We start from the raw sequence: 23,241 nt of genomic DNA on the forward strand, positions 1-23,241 counted from the left end.
TAGTTGAGTCTTCTAGATAACTGCTTTATTTCCCCTCTTCAGTATTCTTAGAAATTGTAGATGTGGATCTTTCTATCATGTTTGTTTTAGGTAGCTATTTGGAAATAACCCTGTTTATTTGTTAACTTTATATATAGCATAAAGAATTTATGGCACAGTGGGTTAAGCTGCCTCTTGAGTAGCCAAATCCCACATAGGAGTGCCTGTTTCTACTCCCAGCTATTCCTTTTTATGATTCAACTTCTTGCTAATGTGTACCCTGGAAGGCAACAGTTCATGGCCCAAGTACTTGAGTCCCTGCCACTGGCATGGGACACCTGGTTGGAGTTCCAGGTTCTGGTTTGGCCGGGCCTAGCCCTGGCTATTGTAGATATTTGAGAAATGAAACAGTGGATGGAAGATCTCTCCCTTTCTGTCTCTGTCACTCTGCTTCTCAAATAATCAAAAATAAATAAATAAACATAGAAAAAAATAATTTGACAACTAAGTTTTGGGAAGAAAATGGTAAAGTATATAAAATATTGTGTATTTTCTGTTTATTCATCTGATACATGGTAAATGCTTAATATATACAGGCAAGATGCTGGCCATTGAGGATGCAGCTGTAAACTTTTGTGCCTCAAGGGTTGTTTTTGGCTTACAGGGTAAGTAGTTATGTAAATGTCATTTTTTTTTATAGGACTATGAATGCCCAGATTTTTAAAAATATTTTATTTATTTATTTTGAGAGTAGAGTTACAGGCAGAGACAGAGAGAAAAGTCTTCCATCCACTCGTTCACTTCCCAAATGGCCACAATGGCTGGAGCTGGACCGATCAGAGAGGCAGTTGGTTCTTCTGGATCTCCCATGTGGGTGCTAGGGCCCAAGCACTTGGGCCATCTTCTACTGCCTTCCCAGGCCATAGCAGAGAGCTGGATCAGAAGAGGAGCAGCTGGGACTTGAACTGGCACCTGTATATGCTGGCGCCATAGGGCGGAGGCTTTAGCCCACTATGCCATAGTGCTAGCTCATTCCTAGCTTTAGAGACTGAGCTCTCTTCTTTCCTGGGTCCTATACAAGGCCTGCTATAGTACTTCATTACTTTACAAATAGCTGTTGCTCAATAAATGTGTACAGAATAAGAGAATGAATGAAATATACTACAACCCTGGAATGGGACTGATTTCTATTGCTGTATCACTCTGCTTGGTTCCATCACTAGTTGGAACTGCATGATGGTAAGCAAGACCACTTGTTTCATCTTCCTCTTCTGCAAAATGAGAGAAGGTGTAATGTGTCCCTGCCTCAACACTCAAAACTTACCTTGAGGGTCAAACTGAAGAACATCTAAGAAAGTCCTCCAGAGTAGGTAGTGGCTGCTGCACTCAGAGCGTTCAGTGTTGTGCCAGGCCAGCTGGTCACTGCTTTGTAGGAGCGGGTTCCCATGTTACCCACCCTAGAGAGCTAAGACCTGTTTGGAGTTGGTTATATTAGTAGCAGTGAAAGGAGTAGAGAGGAAAGAAAGAATATGCTGTGTTTGCTGGGCGTGCATTTTCCTTCTTTGGCAGCAGCTTGCGTGGCTGGAAACCGGGACTGTGAACTATTGAGACTATCAGGTGTCATGCTCTGTTACAGAGGAGCAAGTGCAGTAGAAATCTTAATGCTGCTGCCACAAAGTTGTAAGGTACTTGGAGAGGTAAGGACCATGGTTATTTGGCATTAGGTAAATATTTATTGAATGGAAAAAAACCCCAAATGGCTTATTGGTCATGAATTTTGTTCAGTTTTAGTCAACTATCCAAAAGTTTACTCAAATTATAGTGAAATTTCTTTTTGGGGGGAGAAATTTTTGTCACTGTTTTCATGTTGAAATATGTTTGAGATATGTTGGGAAAGTATTTTAATTCAGTAAAGCAGAAGCTTGAGATAAAGATAATAGGTTTACTTGTTTAATACTGTCATTACGTAGTGCTGTTCCTGAGATACTGTATCTGCATGTTTCAGGAAAACTGAGTCATAGCAAAAATAACCTATGTTTTAGAGAGCCGTTTGTGCTGTATGGACTTGATAATTTAAAATTAGCTGTGATAGCGACGTTATTTCCTTTCACATGAGCCAAGTCAGTGACATTCAGTAATGTTTTTAATTTCCTTTTATTGTTGAAAATGGGAACAATTTAGTTAATTCATACAGGTGTTTCAGTTTTCATTGGCAAAAGTTTTGTTTAAGTGTGAGTTGATACTGGCAGCTTGCCTCCTGACTGTCTGAAGTCCCAAGATTTCTCTGGAAATGGAAGAAGTAATAAGACCTCTGGAAGTTACACATTATATTGTATATATTTTCTGTGTCTACTGTTGATTTAAAGCTAGTTGATAAATACTTATTTATGAACATAAAACAGTTTCCTAATCATTTTCCCAGATTAAGGTGACAACATCTATTTTTTCTAGAGAATACTTCTTTTTTTGAATTGTCAGATTGTAATTGTACATCTTATACATTGCAGAATTGTACATCTACAGTGTGATAAGTTGGTATAATTTATATGTTGTATATTGATTAACTCCATCTTTATAAATGTAAATGAAGTACATACTCATGAAATTTCCATTTGTTGGACAATTTAACTTTGTGTTACTACAGTTAATTACTTCAGAAGTCCCTGACGTTACAGATGAGTCATCACAGTGAGACCCAAGAAAGGTAAAACAAAGAAAAAGGAAACCATGGCTACACATGTCATAGTCAATTTGGTGGGAATAAAACACGAAGAGAATGTGGTGATAGCAAACAGAGAAGAGGGACACGCCAAATGAAGATGAAGAGCAGTTACAAGCCCTCACCTTCTTATCTAAAACGTTATGCTACATAATTTCTCTGCTGCATTTTCTCTTCCAGGTGTTTTCCAAATCAAAACTGACCTGGAGACTGATCTCTTTTTTTCTATACAGTTAACCATGTGTTAAGTTAATGCTTATTTGTGAATTTCCTTTCCAGCCATGTTGCAATAACTGGTACTGGACTTATTTCCTATTGTTTAGCTCCAAGCTAGACAAAATATATGAAAATGCAATATATGAAAAGAGTACTAGGTAATGACCAAAGAGGTCTTATCTCAGGAATACAAAATATGTTTCATCTGGAACAGTGCAATTTGCCTTATTAGAATAGTGAAGGAGAAAAACCAAGTGATTACCTATCTAGATACAGAAAAGCCATTAGAAAAATTCAGCACCCTTACATTGTAAGAACTCTTACGATGTTTAAAAACATTGTACAGGGCTGGCGCCGTGGCTTAACAGGCTAATCCTCCGCCTTGCGGTGCCGGCACACTGGGTTCTAGTCCCGGTTGGGGCGCCGGATTCTATCCCGGTTGCCCCTCTTCCAGGCCAGCTCTCTGCTATGGCCCGGGAAGGCAGTGGAGGATGGCCCAAGTGCCTGGGCCCTGCACCCGCATGGGAGACCAGGAGAAGCACCTGGCTCCTGGCTTCGGATCAGCGCAATGCGCCGGCCGCAGCGGCCATTGGAGGGTGAACCAACGGCAAAAAGGAAGACCTTTCTCTCTGTCTCTCTCTCTCACTATCCACTCTGCCTGTAAAAAAAAAAACAAAAAAAAAAAACCATTGTACAGAAAGTAAACTTGGAATAGAAGAAACTATCACCTTAATAAAGTGCCGGACCCTGTAGGGACTGGTACTGTGGCCAGCAGGCTAAGCTGCCACCTGCAGTCCTGGCATCCCATATGGACACATGTTTAAATCTCAGCTGCTTTAGTTCCAGTCTAGCTCCCTACTCATGGCCTGGGAAAAGCAGTGGAAGATGGCCTGAGTCCTCGGGCTCCTGCCACCCACTTGGAATACCTGGAAGAAGCTCTTGGCTCATGGCTTTGGCCTGGCACAGCCCCAGCCATGTGGCCATTTGGGGAGTGAACCAGCAGATGGAATTCTCTCTGTAACTCTGCCTTTTAAATAAATAATAAACAAGAGAAAAAGATAAAACAGAAAAATCTATACTGGGACCAACGTGGTACAGCAGATAAAGCTGCCACCTACAACACCAGTGCCCCATTTAGGCACCAGTTTGTGTCCTAGCTGCTCTACTTCTTATCCAGCTCCTTGTTGATGGCCTGAGAAAAGCAATGGAAGATGGCCCAAGTGTTTGGGGCCCTGCCACCCATGTTATATACTCATATGAAGCTCCTGGCTCCTGACTTCGGCCTGGCCCTTGCTGGCTATATCAGCCATCTGGGGAGTGAATTAGCTAGGGGATGGAAGATCTCTGTCTCTCCCTCTCTCTATGTAACTCTGAGTTTCTAAATAAATAAGTAAATAAATAAACCTTTAGAAGTATTTTTTTTTTATTTGAAAGAGTTACACAGAAAGAGGAGAGGCAGAGAGAAAGAGAGAGAAAGAGACAGAGAGAGATCTATCCAGTGGTTTACTTCCCAGAGAGCTGCTATGGCCAGAGCTGCGCTGATCCGAAGCCAGGAGCTTCTTCCGGGTCTCCCACGTGAGTGCAGGGGACCAAAGACTTGGGCCATCCTCCACTGCTTTCCCAGGCCATAGCAGAGAGCTGAATAGGAAGTGGAGCAGCTGGGTTTTGAACTGGTACCCATATGGGATGCCAGCGCGCCAGGCCAGGGTGTTAATCCACTGCACCACAGCTCCGGTTCCCCTTTAAAAGTATTTATAACTAAAATTACTGATGAAAAATAATCCCTCTCACTTTAAAAATCAGGTAAAAGACAAAATTGCTTTCTCCATTTGTATTCTATGTTGAACTAGAAATACCAGCTAGGACAGAAGATGTGGAAGATGTGCAGTTTGGAAAGGAAGGTGTAAAACTGTCTTTTTGCATAGACAACATAATTTTGTATATAAAAAACTTTTGAAGAATCAGCTAATAGAACTAATAATCTAATTGAATACCACATGTCAACATAAAAAAAGTTAGTTTTATTTATATATAATATCAATGAATGATTGGGAAAGAAACTTTTGAAGGACTTACAATAGCATTTAGAAAATCAAATGTTTAGTGATAAATATAACTGCAGTGCATGATCTGGACCCTGAAAAGGACAAGGAATGATGAGTGGAGCTATAGCTGTAAGTAAATGCAGAGCTTTACCTTATTCATGGATTGGGAGACTCAATATTGTTGAATTGACATTTCTCCCCAAATTGAGCTTTAAAATAGATCCAATAGCAATTGGAGTCCCAGGAGGCTATTTTTTTCTGTTTGGAAATTGCCAAGCTGATTCAGAAATGCTTTTGGAGAACTTCTACTTGTTTTGTAGTGGCTAAGCTCTGATTAGAACCATCCTTTTGTAGTTAAAAATTATAAGTATGGACAAAATACGAAACCCCAGAATTTCTGGTTACCTGATGACATTGGGGGAATACATAAAGACAGAAAGATTTTGGAGATTACTTTTTTGTTGTAGTTGTTGGAAGAAGGGATTGACATGGTTAGTTTTCTTATTTGTGTTGTTTCCACCCTATAACTAGATCTTAGTATATTGTATTCAGAGTAGCTAAAGCTTTAGTAACAATTCTGCAGTCTTTCTTAGGACAGAGTTTGGGGTTACCATAGGTACTGGAATGTGAGCAGGAGGAAGCATATTTTAAGGAGAGAATCACAGATGAGTATTCTTACATTCTGTGTATCAATGTTTCCAGTCACCATTGAGCCATGCATATAATGGGCATGCTCTGAATAGATTCATTAAGGATTAAACAACTCATATGAGACTTGAGCAGCCATCTAAGAATCCCCAAGTACAGCTTTAGTTAAACCAAGTTGTATGTTAAAACAAAAAAAGCCTAACACTTTGGAGCAATAGTGTCAAATTCCTAGTCTTCACAATATAACATCTACCATGAAGAATGAAGAAAGTGCAAACCATTCACAAGAGAAAAAATAGTTAATGAGATTAATTCTAAGATGACCTGGATTCTGGAATTAGGGTACAATATAAACAAAAGAAAAGTCTTTCTGTATTCTCAGTGACATAGGGGAAAGTGCTCTAAAAAAAAGAGAATTTGTAGAGAAAAATAGGAAGTATAAAAAAGAGCCAAATGATAATCCTAGATCCAAGTATGTAAAATGTGAAATAAAAATGGCACTGGTTGAGAGTAGCCATTTAATGAAGATGCAAGAATTAGTGAACTTGAACATAGACCTCTAGAAACTGTCCATTCTGAAGAACAGTAGCAATAAAAGGGTTAAAATAATGGACAGGGATTTATAGAAGCATTCTTTCTATTCTATCTCCAATATTAAAAAAGCCCAATTTATACATAATTGGAGTTCCAGAGGAGAGAAAGAATAGAGCAGAAAGAAATATTTGAAGAAATAATAGTTAAAATTTTCAACATGTGTGGAGGTCATATATTTATGGATTCTAGAAGCATAGTGAAACCTAAGAAAGATAAAACAAAATCATAATTTTGTGTATACTGATCAACCAGGTAAAAATAAACTAATGAGTATATCCTGATAGCAGACAGAAAAATGACTCATTAAATAAGGGGAACATGATTACAAAGACTTTGAACTTTTCTTCAGAAACTATCAAGGACAAAAGACAGTAGAACATCATTTTTTAATTTATGAAAGAAAGATATGTCAACCCAGAATTATGACCAACATGAAATCATTTAGAGATAAAGTAGAAATGAAAAGAATTTGTTGTCAGCAGACCTGCACTATAAAGGAAGCCAAAGGAAATTCTTCAAGCTAAAGTGAAATAGTTCCATATGGAAACTCAGATGCTGAGAAGTAAAGAGCACTTGAAGCCATAAACATCTGTATATATGTAACAGAGCCTCCTTTTCTTTCCAGTGTCATTAAAATACATATTTCTCTTTTTAAAAATTATTTCTTGGTATTTTCTAAATGATGCAGAAAGAATACAAAGGTAGATTAATGCATCCGTATAATTGCAAAATTACTACCTTTAATGCAAATAATTATACTGTTCTAAGTACTTGTGAAAAATTAATTATTCTAGGGCAACTAGTTAAAAACTGCAGAAGCTCCTAGCTAAAAGCCCATTGAGGGGCCTTCGCTGTTGTGTAGCAGGTAAAGTTACGCCTGTAGTACTGGCATCCTATATGGTGCTAGTCTGAGTCCTGGCTGCTTCACTTCAGAGCCAGATCTCTACTATGGCCTGGGAAAGCAGTAGAAGATGGCCCAAGTCCTTGGGCCCCTGCACCTGTGTGGGAGACCTGAAAGAAGCTCCTGGCACCAGGCTTCAGATCACCCCAGCTCCGGCCATTGTGGCCATTTGGGGAGTGAATCAGCGAATGGAAGACTTCTCTCTCTCTCTCTGCATCTGTAACTCTGCCTTTAAAAAAAAAAGAAGCCCATTGAAAAATTAAAATGACAAACTGAAACATATATTAAAGTGATCTAGAAAGACAGGAAAGGCAGTACAATAGGACAAAATATAAATGCTAGGATTCTTTATCTAAACTCAACCATACAGATAATTATATTAAATGTTAATGGATAAATATTCCAAATAGAACTCAAAGATTTTCATAGTCTTCATAGCTGGGCATACAAAATCAGTAATGCATTGAGAATTTGGACAATACCATCAACTTCCCTGATAAAATTGATGTTTTTTTGGTAGTATTTTCAGAGTATATGGTCTCTTCAAACACATATGGTATGATTACCATGGCCATGTGCTGGGACAGTAAAATAATCTTCAATAAATGAATGAATAAAAAACTGCCATTAGGGCAGGCTTAGTGGTTAGGATGCTGGTTAAGACACCTGCATTTCCTAGCAGAGTACCTGGATTTGAATCCCAGCTCCACTCCTGATGCTAGCTTCATGCTGAAGTACAGCTTGGGAGGCAGCAGATGATGGCCCAGGTAGCTGAGTACCTGCCACCTATGTGGAAGGCCCAGAATGCTTTCCTCTTGGCTTTGGCCTAGCTGTTGTGGCATTTGGAAATAAAACAGTGGATGGCAGCTTTGTGTCTCTCTCTCTCTCTCTCTCTCTCTCTCATTCTTTCATTCTTTATGCTCTCTTTGCCTCTCAAATAAATACATAAAAATTAAAAAACATTGACATCATATGGAATATATTCACTTTCCATAGGAAATTGAATGACACCAATCACTATTGGTTATCTAGAAAACTTCGTGTATGTATAAATTAAACAATTAAAAAAGAAAATTTATTCATGACTCATTGGAGAAATCAAGGAAAATTTATATGTAAAAGTCAATCATCATCCTAGATTATTGACTGCAGTGTTACAAAACATTTGTACAATGTTTCCTTCAAGTAAGATTGTTGCACCATTAGAGTTGTGAGCAATATTTAGCTAGGCCAACAAGTGCATGAACCATAAAAGAAAAAAAGTGGGGTTTTTACCTGGTGGTAAAGTCACTGCTTAGGATACCTATATCCCTTATCAGAGTGTCTTGGTTTGAGTATGAGCTCTACTCAATTCTGACATCTTGCTGGTGCATATCCTGGGAGGCAGCAGATAATAGCTCAGGTGGGTGGGTTGCTGCCATCCACGTGGAAGACCTGAATTGAGTTCTAGGATCCTCACTTTGGTCTGGTCCTAGGTATGTTTGGAACTCTGTTTTTCTCTATCTGTCTTATAAGCTGAAAAAAAAAAGTGATAAATTTGACTTCCCTAAAATTAAAACCTTCTGTTCTTTGAAGTACAACATGAAAAAAGTGCAGAGGGATTGGCATTGTGGCATATTGGATAAATCCATTACCTGCGAAGGCAGCATTCTGTATAGGTGCTGGTTTTGTGTCCCTACTGTTCCACTTCTATATAAATTAGCATAGGTAATTGACATCTATTTCAAGTAACTTAAGGTGTTGATGACTATAAAAATAGCTGATTAGTAGATTTCAGTTATTTTAAATCTGTCATTTTTTATATATCCTGTAACTGCCTGAAGATGATACTGTTGCTGAATGACAATACATTAACATTTAGAGAATTTGGGTGGAGGATATATAAAAATTCTTTGTAGGATTCTTACAACTTTTCTGAAGGAGAAAAAAATGAGAAAATATCTGAAATTTAAAAGTTAAGAAAAACATTCTTTTAAAAATCTATATGAAAGTGAACAAAGTCTGACATGGTCTTAGGTTAGATAGCTATTCTTATCTGGAGTTGGAGATTTAAGCAGGCTGTCTCACACATGGTCAGGACGCCAGCGAACTGTCAACCTTCTGGTGTATCTTTTAGGTTTCCGTTTTGAATCTTCCTGGAGCTCTGATCTCTGCTAGGTCAGATATTTTCCAGGGATTGCTCCGCTTTTGGCCAGTACCTTTCTCTTGGAGATGTACTAATATCTTTATTAACATAGGAAATAGGGAGGAATTAAGAAGTAAGCCTAGAGACATATTAAAAGAATAGGAGCACTAATGGGCCAGAGATCAGAGACTTCAAATTCTGGAAATATAGCAGACAGGGTACTTTGAGAGACCTACCTGTTGCAAAGCAAGTAAAGCCATGAAAAGGACACACTTGTTAAGCCGTTGCTGGTCTCACGGAAGTTAGAGGATATGTCTAAACATTCTTTTCACTGGTGAATTAAACAAACATTCATGTACACAGATACACAAAGCGAAGTTGGGATCTAGTGCAGAGCTGGAGAGGCAGGAAACTGAAACTGAACAACAAGCAGCTGGGAGGGGGGGTTACCTGAGGGTAATAGTACTTCTAGAACTTTCCATGGAGCCAGAACCCTCAAGAAGGTCTGAAGCGATCCTACATTCATGGTGCTATCTGGCCCACGGCAGCAGAAACCAGTCTTCTCCAGAGGAAAAAATCTCTGATCCCAAATGAAAATTGTGTAAGGAGCTGCCAATTAAAGATCAACAGACAGGAAGAAAAGTTATACTACCAAGATTGAGGCTGGCACCGCGGCTCAATAGGCTAATCCTCCGCCTGCGGCACCGGCACACCAGGTTCTAGTCCCAGTCCAGGTGCCGGATTCTGTCCCGGTTGCCTCTCTTCCAGTCCAGCTCTCTGCTGTGGCCTGGGAGTACAGTGGAGGATGGCCCAAGTGCTTGGGCCCTGCACCCGCATGGGAGACCAGAAGAGGCGCCTGGCTCCAGGCTTCGGATCAGCGTGGTGCGCCGGCCACAGCGGCCATTGGAGGGTGAACCAACGGTAAAGGAAGACTTTTCTCCCTGTCTCTCTCACTGTCCACTCTGCCTGTCAAAAAAAAAAAAAAAAAAGATTCGGAGTCATTGGAGGCAGCAAACAACAAATCAAAGGCTGCATACATAAGGGTTTTCTGATTCAAAGTATCCAGTAAGTATATGGAATGTTTCAATTGGTTAGTTATTAGAGTATTTTGGAAAGAAAATATAACTTTTTTTTTTTTTTTTTTTTTTGGGACAGGCAGAGTTAGACAGTGAGAGAGAGAGACAGAGAGAAAGATCTTCCCTTCGTTGGCTCACCCCAAAAATGGCCGCTATGACGCACTGCGCCGATCTGAAGCCAGGAGCCAGGTGCTTCCTCCTGGTCTCCCAAGTGGGTGCAGGGCCCAAGCACTTGGTCCACTGCCTTCCCGGGCCACAGCAGAGAGCTGGACTGGAAGAGGAGCAACCAGGTCAGAATCCGGCACCCCGACCAGGACTAGAACCCAGGGTGCCGGTGCCACAGGCGGAGGATTAGCCTAGTGAGCCGCGGCACTGGACGGAAAATATAACTTCTGAAAATAATTTGAAGTTAAAGATCAGAATTTCCAAAAATTTAATGCATGCTTAATCACTACAGAGTGACTTTGTAGAACATCAAGAAGTTGTACATTGTAGGAATTCCCAAAGCTCCATCCTTAATTAAGAGAACTCTTGCATCTGCACCCGTGGGTATTGATGAGAACATTTAATAATGGCTGTGTTCATAGTGGCAAAAAATATGACAATAAATGTTGATAGCAGGATGGATAAATTGTGATTTTTAATTATGAAATATTCACCAGTAAAGTGAAAATAAATGACCTATGGCTATGAGCAACATATGGGTAAATTAAGTAAAAAATCCAGTCCTAAATTCACAGGTGTTTATATTTTATAACTTACATTATAGTTAATTTTAAACTTCTATATCAAAACTACTTTGAATAATAGCAAGATCATTTAAATGTCACTAGATCTCTTAAAAGACTTTAAACAGCATTTTATTTATTTTCACTCAATTTAATTTTATTATTATTTATTTGACAGGTAGAGAAGACAGAGAGAGAGAGAGAGAGAAAGAGAAAGGTCTTCCGTTGGTTCACCCCCCCCAAATGGTCGCTAAGGCCAGAGCTAAACCAATCTGAAGCCAGGAGCCATGTGCTTCCTCCTGGTCTCCCGTGCGGGTGTGGGAGCCCAAGCACTTGGGCCATCCTCCACTGTCTTCCCAGGCCATAGCAGAGAGCTAGACTGGAAAAGGAGCAATCGAGACTAGAACACGGTTCCCATATGTGATGCTGGTGCCACAGGTGGAGGATTAACCAAGTCAGCCACAGCGCTGACCCCAATTTTAAAATTTTTTTTATTTATCTGAATGGCAGTTACAGAGAGAGTCTGCACGATAGAAAGATCTTCCATCCGCTGGTTCACTTTCCAAATGGCCACAACAGCCAGGGCTGGGCCAGGCTGAAGCCAGGAGCCAGGAGCTTATCCAGGTCTCCCATGTGGTTGCAGGGGCACAAGCACTTGGGCCATCAACTGCTGCTTTCCCTGGAGCACTAGCAGGGCTCTGGATTGGAACTGGAGTAGCCAGGACTTGAGCTGGTGTCACAGGTGGTAGCTTAACCCCACTATGCCACAACACCAGCCCTATTTTTATCATTTTTTTTTTAAAGTTATTGAAAGGCTGAGTTAGAGAGAGAGAGAGAGCAAGAGAGAGAAAAGCCTTCCCTCCACTAGTTCATTTCCCAAACACCTGCAGTCACCAGGCCTGGGCCAGGCTAAAGCAGAAGCCAGGATTCTCTTCCAGCTTTCCAGTGTGACTGCAAGGACCCAAGCACTTGGACCATCTTCTGCTGCTTTCTCAGGCACACTAGCAGGAATATGAATCAGAAGTGGACTGCCCAGGACTCCAGCTGGGCTCCTGGTATTTGCAGGCAGTGGCTTAACCTGAGAGACTACAATACTGGCCCCTCATTGTTATTTTTTTTTGGAAAGATTTATTTATTTATTTGAAAGTCAGAGTTACACAGAGAGAGAAGGAGAGGCAGAGAGAGAGGTCTTTCATCCACCTGGTTCACTCCCCAATTGGCTGCAATGGCCAGAGCTGCGCCCATCCGAAGCCAGGAGCCAGGAGCTTCTTCCAGTTCTCTCACATGGGTGCAGGGGCCAAAGAACTTGGCCCATCTTCCACTGCTTTCCCAGGTTATAGCAGAGAGCTGGATCGGGAGTGGAGCAGCTGGAACCCGAACTGGCGCCCATATGGCAGACTAGTAGAGCCTGTGGAAGAAACAAAGGCATGAACCAACGGACTTACGTTCATGGAGTTTTTAATTTACCTCAGGTCAGATAAATGCATAAATGCAATTAGCAAGACCAGGGAGTTGAGTTTACAAATTGATAACAAAGATAAATATTATCCATAGTTCTTAAGAAAGGAAGAAAATAGACTGCATCAAAGAAGGCTTTGTTCACTAAGGAAGGCTTGGAGTTGGGCCTTGAAAGAAGGATGGCATTTAGATGGGGTGAGACCGCATGAACAAAGGGACAGGCTGGTGGAATGTAAGCTGCTGGGCTGCTTCAGCTGTGGTAGTGGAAGATTTGTTTAAGGCAACAGTGAGCTTTAGGGAAAGACAACTTTGAGACATTCTAAATGGTCTATAGAACAAGGATAGGGGATTTGAAGTACTGTGCCAATTCTACCAAGGATATTTATAGAGTAATTTATTGTCATTTGGTACTGATTTTAAAGATGGATTTTTTTTAAAGTAGATCATTGTAAAGGGTCAATATTTCTGCTTTTTATGGTATTCTTTTGTTCACTTTTTTTTTGTTTTTTGTTTTGTTTTTTTTTGGACAGGCAGAGTGGATAGTGAGAGAGAGAGACAGAAAGGTCTTCCTTTTTGCTGTTGGTTCACCCTCCAATGGCCACTGCGGCCTGCTCATCGCGCTGATCCGAAGCCAGGAGCCAGGTGCTTCTCCTGGTCTCCCATGCGGGTGCAGGGCCCAAGCACTTGGGCCATCCTCCACTGCCCTCCCCGGCCATAGCAGAGAGCTGGCCTGGAAGAGGGGCAACCGGGACAGAATCCGGCGCCCCAACCGGGACTAGAAGCCAGTGTGCCGGCGCCGCAAGGCGGAGGATTTGCCTGTTAAGCCACGGCGCCGGCCTTGTTCACTGTTTTGTAAGGTCAGCCTGACGTTGGTGGGCACCATCCGATTTGGCATTAGTATAGCCTAATAGTTAAATGACAGGAGGTCTGAGCTGGTCTTGCTCTCCATGTGGAACAAGCAGCTCTCTGAAAGCTGCTTCATTTTCAAAGGAGTAAACTTTGTGTCTCATATAAAGTGAGCCTAGAGACCTTGGGAAGAAGATGATTGGAAATCTGCAGTGATAAGAATGAAAAGGGAGTTTGTTTTTATTGGAAACAACACAGGACATCTCCTTGATGGTATCACAGGTATCACAAAAGATTTTTTTTTTGCTGCTTTTTTGGGGCTTGAATTACCAAGTATATATGTATGTGTATGCATATGTGTACACACACAAACCCATATAGAGAGTATGGCTAGTGTACTATGGAAATTCACATTTTATTGTGAGTTAAAGTGGTGCTCACTGCCTTTTTCATTTCAGGCAGTTAGCCGAGTTTCCTGCAGTTTTAGTGAAATTATGTGGCATGTCTTTTTTTTTTTTTTAAATTTATTTTATTTTTTGAAAGAGTTACAGAGAGGCAGAGAGAGGGAGAGGTCTTCTGTCTGCTAGTTCACTCCCCAGATGGCCACAAAAGCTGCATCTGTGCATACCCAAAGCCAGGAGCCAGGTGCCTCCTCCTGGTCTCTCAGGTAGGTGCAGGGGCCCAAGGACTTGGGCCATCTTCTACAGCTTTCCCAGGCCACAGCAGAGAGCTAGATCGGAAGTGGAGCAGCCAGGACTCAAACTGGCATCCATATGGGCTGCTGGCACTGCAGGCAGTGGCTTTTTCTGCTATGCCACAGCACTGGCCCCGGTGGCATGTCTTAAAGTGATACATTCCTACTCAGTCTTGCAGAGTAGCTCTCCTAATCTATAACAAATACCTTCCTTTTGTTCTTAAAATATACTATTCATCAACAATTGCCTAAGTAGATTGATTCTTTATGTAGTGTTGTAACCATAAGTAAAATTATAATTACTAGGGATTATTTTAATATTCATATTAATAAAATATTTATTAGTATTTTAAAATAGTATATACAGTAAAAGTTTATTAGCTCAGTGAATCACCTTTTATCAATTTTGGTCATTGGAGTTGAGAAATGGGAAAACTTTAAACAGTCACACAGATGTTATCACTCACATGAAGTGGTTCTAGCCTCTGTTTTGATGTGTAAAAGTGGTGGAAGTTCCATTCATGTACAAGTACATGGTTGCAAATGGCCTAAAGTTTTTTTTTTATGATTTATTTATTTATTTGAAAAGCGGAATTGCAGAGGCAGAGGCAGAGAGAGGGAGAGACAGACAGAAAGGTCTTCCATCTGTTGGTTCACTCCCCAAATGGCTGCAATGGCTGGAGCTGGGCTGATCTGAAGCCAGGAGCCAGGAGCTTCTTCTAAATCTCTCCCATGACTGCAGGGTCCAAAGACTTAGGCCATTTTCTTCTGCTTTCTAAGGCATAACAGAGAGCTGGATCGGAAGTGGATCAGCTGGGGCTTGAACCCACACGCACAGGGGATGCTGGCATTGCAGGTGAAGGCTTTACGGGCTATACCACAATGCGGGCCCTGGCGTAAGGTTCTTTAACAAGGTCCTAATTCTAAGTGGGGCTGGTTGAACACACCACATTTCTGAGGCTTTTTTCAATGCCATTTGGATTTTTAACCAGTGCTTAGTAATCTAGTGAACTTAAATTCCATTGAATCACTATAGTTAACAGATAAGAAGTTAAAAATAAGTGGACTTTAAAAAACATTTGCAACTAAATGGTTCCACTTACATGAGGTACCAAGAGTGATCAGATTCCAAGAGGTGAAAACTAGAATGGTGATTGCTGGGGCTCTCACTGTCCACTCGGCCTGTCAAAAAAAAAAAAAAAAAAAAAAAAAAGAATCTGAAAAATACTAGGAGAAATTACTGAAGACCTAAATAAATGGAAGGATGTGCTTTGTTCATGGAGAACTGAAGATTTTAAAATTTCAAGTCTCTCCAAATTAACCTACATAATTTAATGCAATCCCTAACAAATTACCAGCAGTTTGATTTTGTTGTTGTTGCTGTTTCTGTTGTTTTTTGTGGAACTAAAGCTGACTTTAAAATTCATATTGAATTGCTAATGGCTAGGAATAGCTCAGGCTGTGTAGAGCTGGAGGACTTGTGTGGTAGATAGCAAGACCTATTACAGAAGTGTACTAATTAGTACAGTGTTGCTTATCAGTGTGGTCCTAGGACCAGCAGCAACAGCATCACATGGGAGCTTACTGAAATGAATTTCTCTGGCTCTATCCAAACCCTATTGAATCAGAACCTCTGGGATTGGGGCCAGTGACTCTATGTTGTTTAACAACTCTAGGTTATTTTTATGCACTTTCAAGTTTGAAAAGGACTGAATTAAGATGTTTTGACATAGGAAATACAACTAGCCGGTAGAACAGAAACAGATCCATATGTATGTGGTTCATCTGGTATATGATATATGTGGCAGGCAGTACAGAACAGTGGGAAAAGGGTAGTTTTTGCAGTACATGGCATTAGATAATTTATATATCCATATGGAAAACAGATATCTTAACCCTTGTATTATAGTATATATAAAATCAATTCCAGATAAAACTAATATTTAAACATGAAAATACTATATTTTATATATAAGCCACAGATCCACCTAGATTATAGTACTAAAAGTTTTATTTCATGTACTTACTTACCACAGTGTTGTGTCTTTGAGAGAGTATGTTCCCAATTCTACCTAGGGAATACTAGAAGAACTATCAGGTAATTTCCATAAGCACCAGTTCATATTAATTTATATTTCTATTTCAGATAAACTACCTCTATCTACCTCTGTCCCTATTTAAAAAAGGTAAAGAAGGGGTTCCTTTCTTTGTCCCTTTCTTGAGGGCCTATAATGTGCCAGGCATAGGGAAGACATTGGTTAACCAAATATGTTGAGGGTACTTCAAAAAGTTCTTGTAAATACAATTAAAATATGTTTATTTTGGTGCAAACATTTTTGAAGTCCATGTGTGTTTTTTTTTCTAATATGTATTTTCCAGGAACTTTCGGAAGATCCTTTGTAGCTGGGGTTTCTTCCCTGAGAGAACCAGAGGGTGCAGTGAGGGAAAATCACTGGCTCAGATGGCATCACCCTGATCATGTAGAAGCTCATCAGAGCCTTTTCATGTGCTGAAGTAATCTGGCTTTTGAGGAACATTCTCAAATTTGGGAGATGTTGATTATACAGGCAGTGTGCTTTACCCAAAAGTATAATTAGTGATTTTAAAAAACCACAATGAAACATTATTTTGGATATAGCTATATTTCTATCTTATGTGTTCTGTCAGATTTTTTTTTTTTAAAGACTTTATTTATTTATTTGAGAGGTAGAGTTACAGACAGAGAGAAAGGTCTTCCCTCTGCTGGTTCACTCCCCAGATGGCCACCATGGCCAGAGTTGAGCTGATTTGAAGCCAGGAGCCAGGAGCTTCTTCCGGGTCTCCCACGTGGGTGCAGGGGCCCAAGGAGTTGGGCCATCTTCCACTGCTTTCCCAGGCCATCAGCAAGGAGCTGGATCTGAAATGGAGCAGCTGTAACTCGAACTGGCTCCCACATGGGATTCCGGCACCGCTGGCAGAGGCTTAGCCCCCTATGCAAAGCGCTGGCCCCACTGTCAGATTTTTAGCAACACTGAACTTGAATGTAAGATCGCTTTTTTTTTTTAAAGAACTTTGTCAGTAATGTTTTAAAATATACGCTAGGTTTTTTATTCTGATAAAATACGCAGAACAGAATGTCTAGAATTTTATTCATTTTTAAGAGTACAGTTTAGTGGCATTAATTGGGTAGACATGGAGTCACTTAGAAAAGGTAATTGCTAAGGGTCTAAGACAAAGTAACATTTAAGTTTAGACCTGAAGCACAAGATACCCATTCAGGTAAATAGTGGGGTGATAACTTCTCTGGTCCTAAAATCAATGGAGTTAAGAACAGTAGCTCCCTACTGGGGGACATGATGAAGACTCTGAATCAACTCTTGTCTGCACATCCATATGTGGCCTGACATCTCACCAGCTGGTCCATTAGATTGGTATTCTCGCCGTTGGATTTGGTTGCTGAATTATTAGACTGAAAAAATCCTTAAATGTAATTTTCTTCTTAAGTCAATAGATCATTATAGTTTTTTTAAAAAAAGTTTTATTTTATTTATTTGAAAGGCAGAGTTATGGGGGGCAGGGGGAGAGAGAGAAAGGGAAATGAATAAATGAATATCTTCTTTCTGCTGATCATTCGCCAAATGTCTGCAACACCGCAACAGCCAGGGCTGGGCCAAGCTGAAGTCAGGAGCCAGGAGCTTCTTCCATGTCTCCCACAGGGGCACAGGGGCCCAAGCACTTGGGCCATCCTCCTCTGCTTTCCCAGGCACATTAGCAGGGAGCTGGATCAGAAGTGGAGCATCTGGGACTCAAACCAGCACCCATAAGGGATGCCGGCACTGCAGGCTGCGGCTTAACCTGCTGTGCCACAATATGGCCACGTTGTTTTTTTTTAAACCTGTTGTCCGTATTCTGATTGATTATTACCTCATGGACAACAGTGTTGTATAAGATATATTAATATAACTATTCTATAGTAATTTCCTTTCAGAAAAACTATGTCAGGTCTTTGTATCTCTAAGTCAAGGTAATTACATTCCTCCTTCCTGCTTTACAATTTTTCAAATGTCTGTCACATTGCATTTTACATTCAGTTTAGAGTGTTTTGCTTGATCTTCACAAAAAGTCTCGGGCATAACTCTGTTCCCATTGCAGTGTGGAAAAGAGCCTGACTTCGTTGTATTTCTGAGGAAAATATTTCATCTCTTTGGTGTAAAACCTTTAGGACAACCTTCTTAGAACTGGGATTTCTGGCCTGGCACTATGGCATATTGGGTTAAGCCACTGTCTGCAATGCCAGCATCCCATATGGGCACTTGTTTGAGTTCCTATTGCTGCAATTCCTGTCCAGCTCCCTGCGCCTGGGAAAGCAGCAGAAGATGGCCCAAGTCCTTGGGCCCCTGCACCCATGTGGGAGATCTGGATGAAACTCTGAGCTCCTGGCTTTGGCCGGCCCATCCCAGGCTGTTGTGGCCATTAGGGCCATTTGGGGAGTGAAGCAGTGGATGGAAGATCGATCTCCATCTCCATCTCCATCTCTCTCTCTCTCCATCTCCATCTCTCTCTCTTTCTCTCTCTCTCTTCCTTTCAAATAAATAAAATAAGTCTTAACAATAAAAAGTTGGATTTTCACTCCGACAAGCCTGTGGCCTAAATGCTGAGGGCGGCTTGGAAGTGAATGCTGTGACTTGAGGGAGAGAAAATGCATAGTAAGGGGGAGACTCTGGAGTGGCCAGACGTGCTTCTCTGTGAGGACTCCCAGAGACTTCCTTATGTTCACAGCTCAGGGAGGTGGGGCTTGCCATTCCAGTTTCAGAGAGGAGGAAACGACCCAGGGAAGTTGAGTCACGTCCCCGGGCCACGTAGGTGGTCATGTCACTTGGTGGCACAGGGATTCTAATCCAGCCTTGGCTGACCTGGGAGACTTTCCTCATTGTTGCACAGCACTGTTCTTTAGTTGTCTTCCATCCTGCTGACTTGAAGTCACAGATAATAGTCTCTTTAATGAGATGAGAAGAAAAAGAAGGCAGTGTTATGACCCATTAAAATTTGTAGAATCAGGTTTGCAGATTTACCTAATGAGAAAAGTCCTTTGCTTTGAAAATTCTTGAGGTTACATTTTATAGTAAAATCTTGTGCTAAATAGTGTTACACATTTTAAAGAATGGGTTTTGTAAATTCTTCTGTGTTATCACTCATGTGTTGATAATGCCATATATAGCTAGCTATATTGGTAAAATCTCTTTGTAGATTTAAGTTAAAGAAGGCTAACCAGATAAGATTATACATTAATCTTGAAAACTTTATTTCAAGGAGATAGAAAATATCTTAATTTCTAGAGTTAGTCATAGAAGATTACCTGATAGGCATTGTATTGGGACGTGAGTCCCCTGAGGGCCAGGACCTTGTCTGTCTTGCTTGATACCCTCTCACTGGGGCCCAGTGCACTGCTTTATACAGAGTAGGTGCTCAGGTGGACTAGGGAATAAAAAAACTTCAGTAAGAGCCCATTCTTTTGATTCTCCTCTTTTTATTTTTATTTGTTTAAAAGGCAAATAGAGGGACAGAGAGAGATCTTCCATCGGCTGGTGCATTCCCTAAATGCCCAAAACAGCCAGGCGGGGCTGAACCGGGCCAGGCCAAAGCCAGAAGCCTGGAACTCCATGCAGGCTTCCAGTGTGGGTGGCAGGGAGCTAAGTACTTGAACACCTGTTGCAGAGAGTGCATTAGCAGGAAGCCGGGACTGAAACCCAGGCTCTATGAGATGAGATGCAGGTACCCGAAGAGGCATCTTAACTGCTGTGCTGAACTGCTGCCCTTGATTCTCCTCATCCCTTGCTTGTGTACTTGTTGCTTACTCCTCTTTTTTCACTGTTTCCAAGGTTCTTTACTGAGGCCTGTACTTACATTACTCTACTTTCTTATATTTCCTGGGTAGTATCGTTCACTTCTAGGAGGTTATCATATCTGAATTTAGCTGTTTCAATGAGTACAAGTTCATTTACAGAGTTAAGTAATCACAATAGGGATGCTGTTCTGGGACTTAGGAGATCAGGTTTTACTACCAGCTATTGCTGTTAGGGTAGGCATAGCAATGAGCAAGTGATTTAGCCTTTTGTTGCTTCATTTTCTTCTTAATTAAAAAGGGGTTGGTTTAAATTAGAGGTTGATAATTCAGATGCCTACAGGGGCCAGGCAGCTAACAACAATGAGTGAAATGAGCTTGGCTTGGCTTACCTTGGCTTGGCTTGGTATGGTATGGAGTTGTAGGGACTGTGCTATAGTTTATGCTTTCTTGAAGGACTTCTTACTAACCTTTAATGAGAATTTGGAGTTCCAAATGAATTTGACCAAAAATACATACTTGTGTTATCTTAGCCTAATCGTTCTCAAATTTGACTACACTTGAGAATTACCTAGGGGGCAGCAGGAGGGATATTTTTTAAAATATTGATGCCCAGATCCTGATCTTCGAGATACGATTTACGTTAAAAAAAAAAAAAAATACCAGAAGCTTCCCATGTGCTTCTAATAAACACCTAGATTTTGAGGGATCGATTAGACTAGGATGTGTTCCACACTTGACTTTTTTTTTTTTAATTAAACTTTTATTTAATGAATATAAATTTCCAAAGTACAGCTTATGGGTTACAATGGCTTCCCCCTCCCAAAACTTCCCTCCCACCCACAACCCTCCCCTTTCCCGTTCCCTCTCCCCTTCCAATCACATCAGGATTCATTTTCAATTATCTTTATATACAGAAGATCAGTTTAGTATATATTAGGTAACGATTTCAACAGTTTGCCCCCATATAGCAACACAAAGTGAAAAAAAAATACTGTTGGAGTACTAGTTATAGCATTAAATAAGAGTGTACAGCACATTAAAGACAGAGATCCTACATAATATATATTTTTTAAAATTAATTAATTTTCTATGCCATTTCCAATTTAACACCAGGTTTTTTTTTTATTTCCAATTATCTTTATATACAGAAGATCGATTCAGTATATAATTAGTAAAGATCTCATCAGTTTGTACCCACACAGAAACACAAAGTGTAAAAATACTGTTTCAGTACTAGTTATAGCATCACTGCACATTAGACAACACATTAAGGACAGATCCCACAGGGGATGTAAGTACACAGTGACTTCTGTTGCTGACTTAACAATTTGACACTCCTGTTCATGGCGTCAGTAATCTCCCTAGGCTCTAGTCATGAGTTGCCAGGGCTATGGAAGCCTTTAGAGTTCGCTGACTTTGATCTTATTCCGATAGGGTCATGGTCAAAGTGGAAGTTCTCTCCTCCCTTCAGAGAAAGGTACCTCCTTCTTTGATGGCCCCGTTCTTTCCACTGGGATCTCACTCACAGAGATCTTTCATTTAGGTCTTCTTCTTTTTTTCTTTTCCATGGTATCTTGGCTTTCCATGCCTACAATACTCTCATGGGCTCTTCAGCCAGATCCGAATGCCTTAAGGGCTGATTCTGAGCCACACTTGACTTTTAAAAACAAGCAACAGGAGTTGGCACTGTGGTGTAACAGGTTAAGCTGTCGCCTGTGATGCCAGCATCCCACATGGGCGCTGGTTTGAGTCCTGGCTTTTCCACTTCTGATCCAGCTCCCTGCTAATATGCGGGGAAAGCAATGGAAGGTGACCAAGGTGCTTGGGCCTCTGTACCCATGTGGGAGACTCAGAAGAAGCTCTGGGCTCCTGGCTTTGGCCTGGTCCAGCTCTAGCCATTGGGACCATTTGGGGAGTGAACCAACAGATAGAAGATCTGTCTGTCTATCTCTCCCTCTCTCTATATGTATATAATTCTGCATTTCAGATAAGTAAAAAAAGAAAAAGAAACAAGCAACAGTTATCAAGAATGGTGTTAGCTTTCAGGCACATCTTTTCACTTTCTTTGCAGCATCTTTGCTGAAAGATATGTGTGAATTATCAACCACAGACAATATTGAATTCCAAGTGTTCATCAGTGAGATTCTTTTTGTTTTATTTTTAAAGATTTACTTATTTATTTAAGAGGTAGATTTACAGAGAGAAGGAGGGGCCTTCTGTTTGCTAGTTCACTCCCCAAATGACCGCAACAGCCGGAGCTGGGCTGATCTGAAGCCAGGAGCTTCTTCTGGTCTCCCACATGGGTGCAGTGGCCCAAGCACTTTGGCCATCTTTTACTGTTATCTCAAGCCATTATCAAGGAGCAAGGTCAGAAGAGGAGCAGCTGTGGTATGAACCAGTGCCCAAGTGGGATACCGGCTCCACAAGTAGAGGCTTAATCTACTCCACCACAGTGCTGACCCCCATCAATGAGATCTTGTGTTCATTATATCAAGCAGTCTCCATTTATCACATCCCATTACTGTTTTCTCTTACCTGAAACTTCCATTTTATTTTTCACTACATTTGTAATCATGTTAGTGGTTTCTATTACTTCTCTGAATTGATGGCCTGCACTGTTTTCCCTGGGGTTATGTTTCAGTATGTTCCTATTCATAGTTTTGTTATAGGCCAGGCTTTCTTGAGATGCCCCTTCTAGAAAAGTATTTTCTCTAAAACTAGAGGCTCCTTATACTAAGCAAGGCCATAAAGCATTCTTGTGTTTTACAATGAATTTTTATAATACAAATCGAAAAAGGAAAAACCTTTGCTTTTCTTTGCTGAGATTTTCATATTTGCATTCAACGGCATCCTGATATTTTTAGAAGAATGAATTTTGTCCTACTCACAGTGGGTCATCCAGCATTTAAGTCTTCTGTCTGTGGTCTTTTGTTTTTTCTTCTTCTATCAGTGTCTGCTTTCACAACCAAAGTTCTGGGCCATTCAGACGGCAGCCTTGATGCTCCGGACGAAGCTTGAGAGAGGAAGCACGCGCCGAGTGGAACGAGCAATGAGGCAGACGCAGGTAGGAATTAATATGTTGTTTTTCTTCCAGCTCTCCATTGCTATAAATAAACATCCATGTATGTTATGAATGAAAGAATTAGGTGGCTTACATTTTACTCAAACATTTCCTTATTTGCAGAATACACATTTTAGGATTTGACTTGCAGAAATAATGCTTTGGAGGTTTATGATGAGCATTAAAAGAGACAAATTAAGGCCGGCGCCGCGGCTCAATAGGCTAATCCTCCGCCTAGTGGCGCCGGCACCCCGGGTTCTAGTCCTGGTCGGGGCACCGATCCTGTCCCGGTTGCCCCTCTTCCAGGCCAGCTCTCTGCTGTGGCCA

The 23,241-nt window shown here is 40.9% G+C and overlaps 1 protein-coding gene across 1 annotated transcript in view; it reads left to right on the plus strand.

Annotated features, from left to right (window-relative positions):
* Positions 1-23,241, plus strand: part of TTC27 (tetratricopeptide repeat domain 27) — a 213,417-nt gene that overhangs the window by 54,599 nt on the left and 135,577 nt on the right. The window contains exon 10 of the mRNA XM_062209233.1: positions 22,804-22,917. Coding sequence (XP_062065217.1) covers positions 22,804-22,917 — 114 coding nt within the window. The remainder of the gene's footprint in view (positions 1-22,803; positions 22,918-23,241) is intronic.

This window comes from Lepus europaeus, chromosome 13, assembly GCF_033115175.1.
Source record: "Lepus europaeus isolate LE1 chromosome 13, mLepTim1.pri, whole genome shotgun sequence".
NCBI classification, from domain to species: domain Eukaryota; kingdom Metazoa; phylum Chordata; class Mammalia; order Lagomorpha; family Leporidae; genus Lepus; species Lepus europaeus.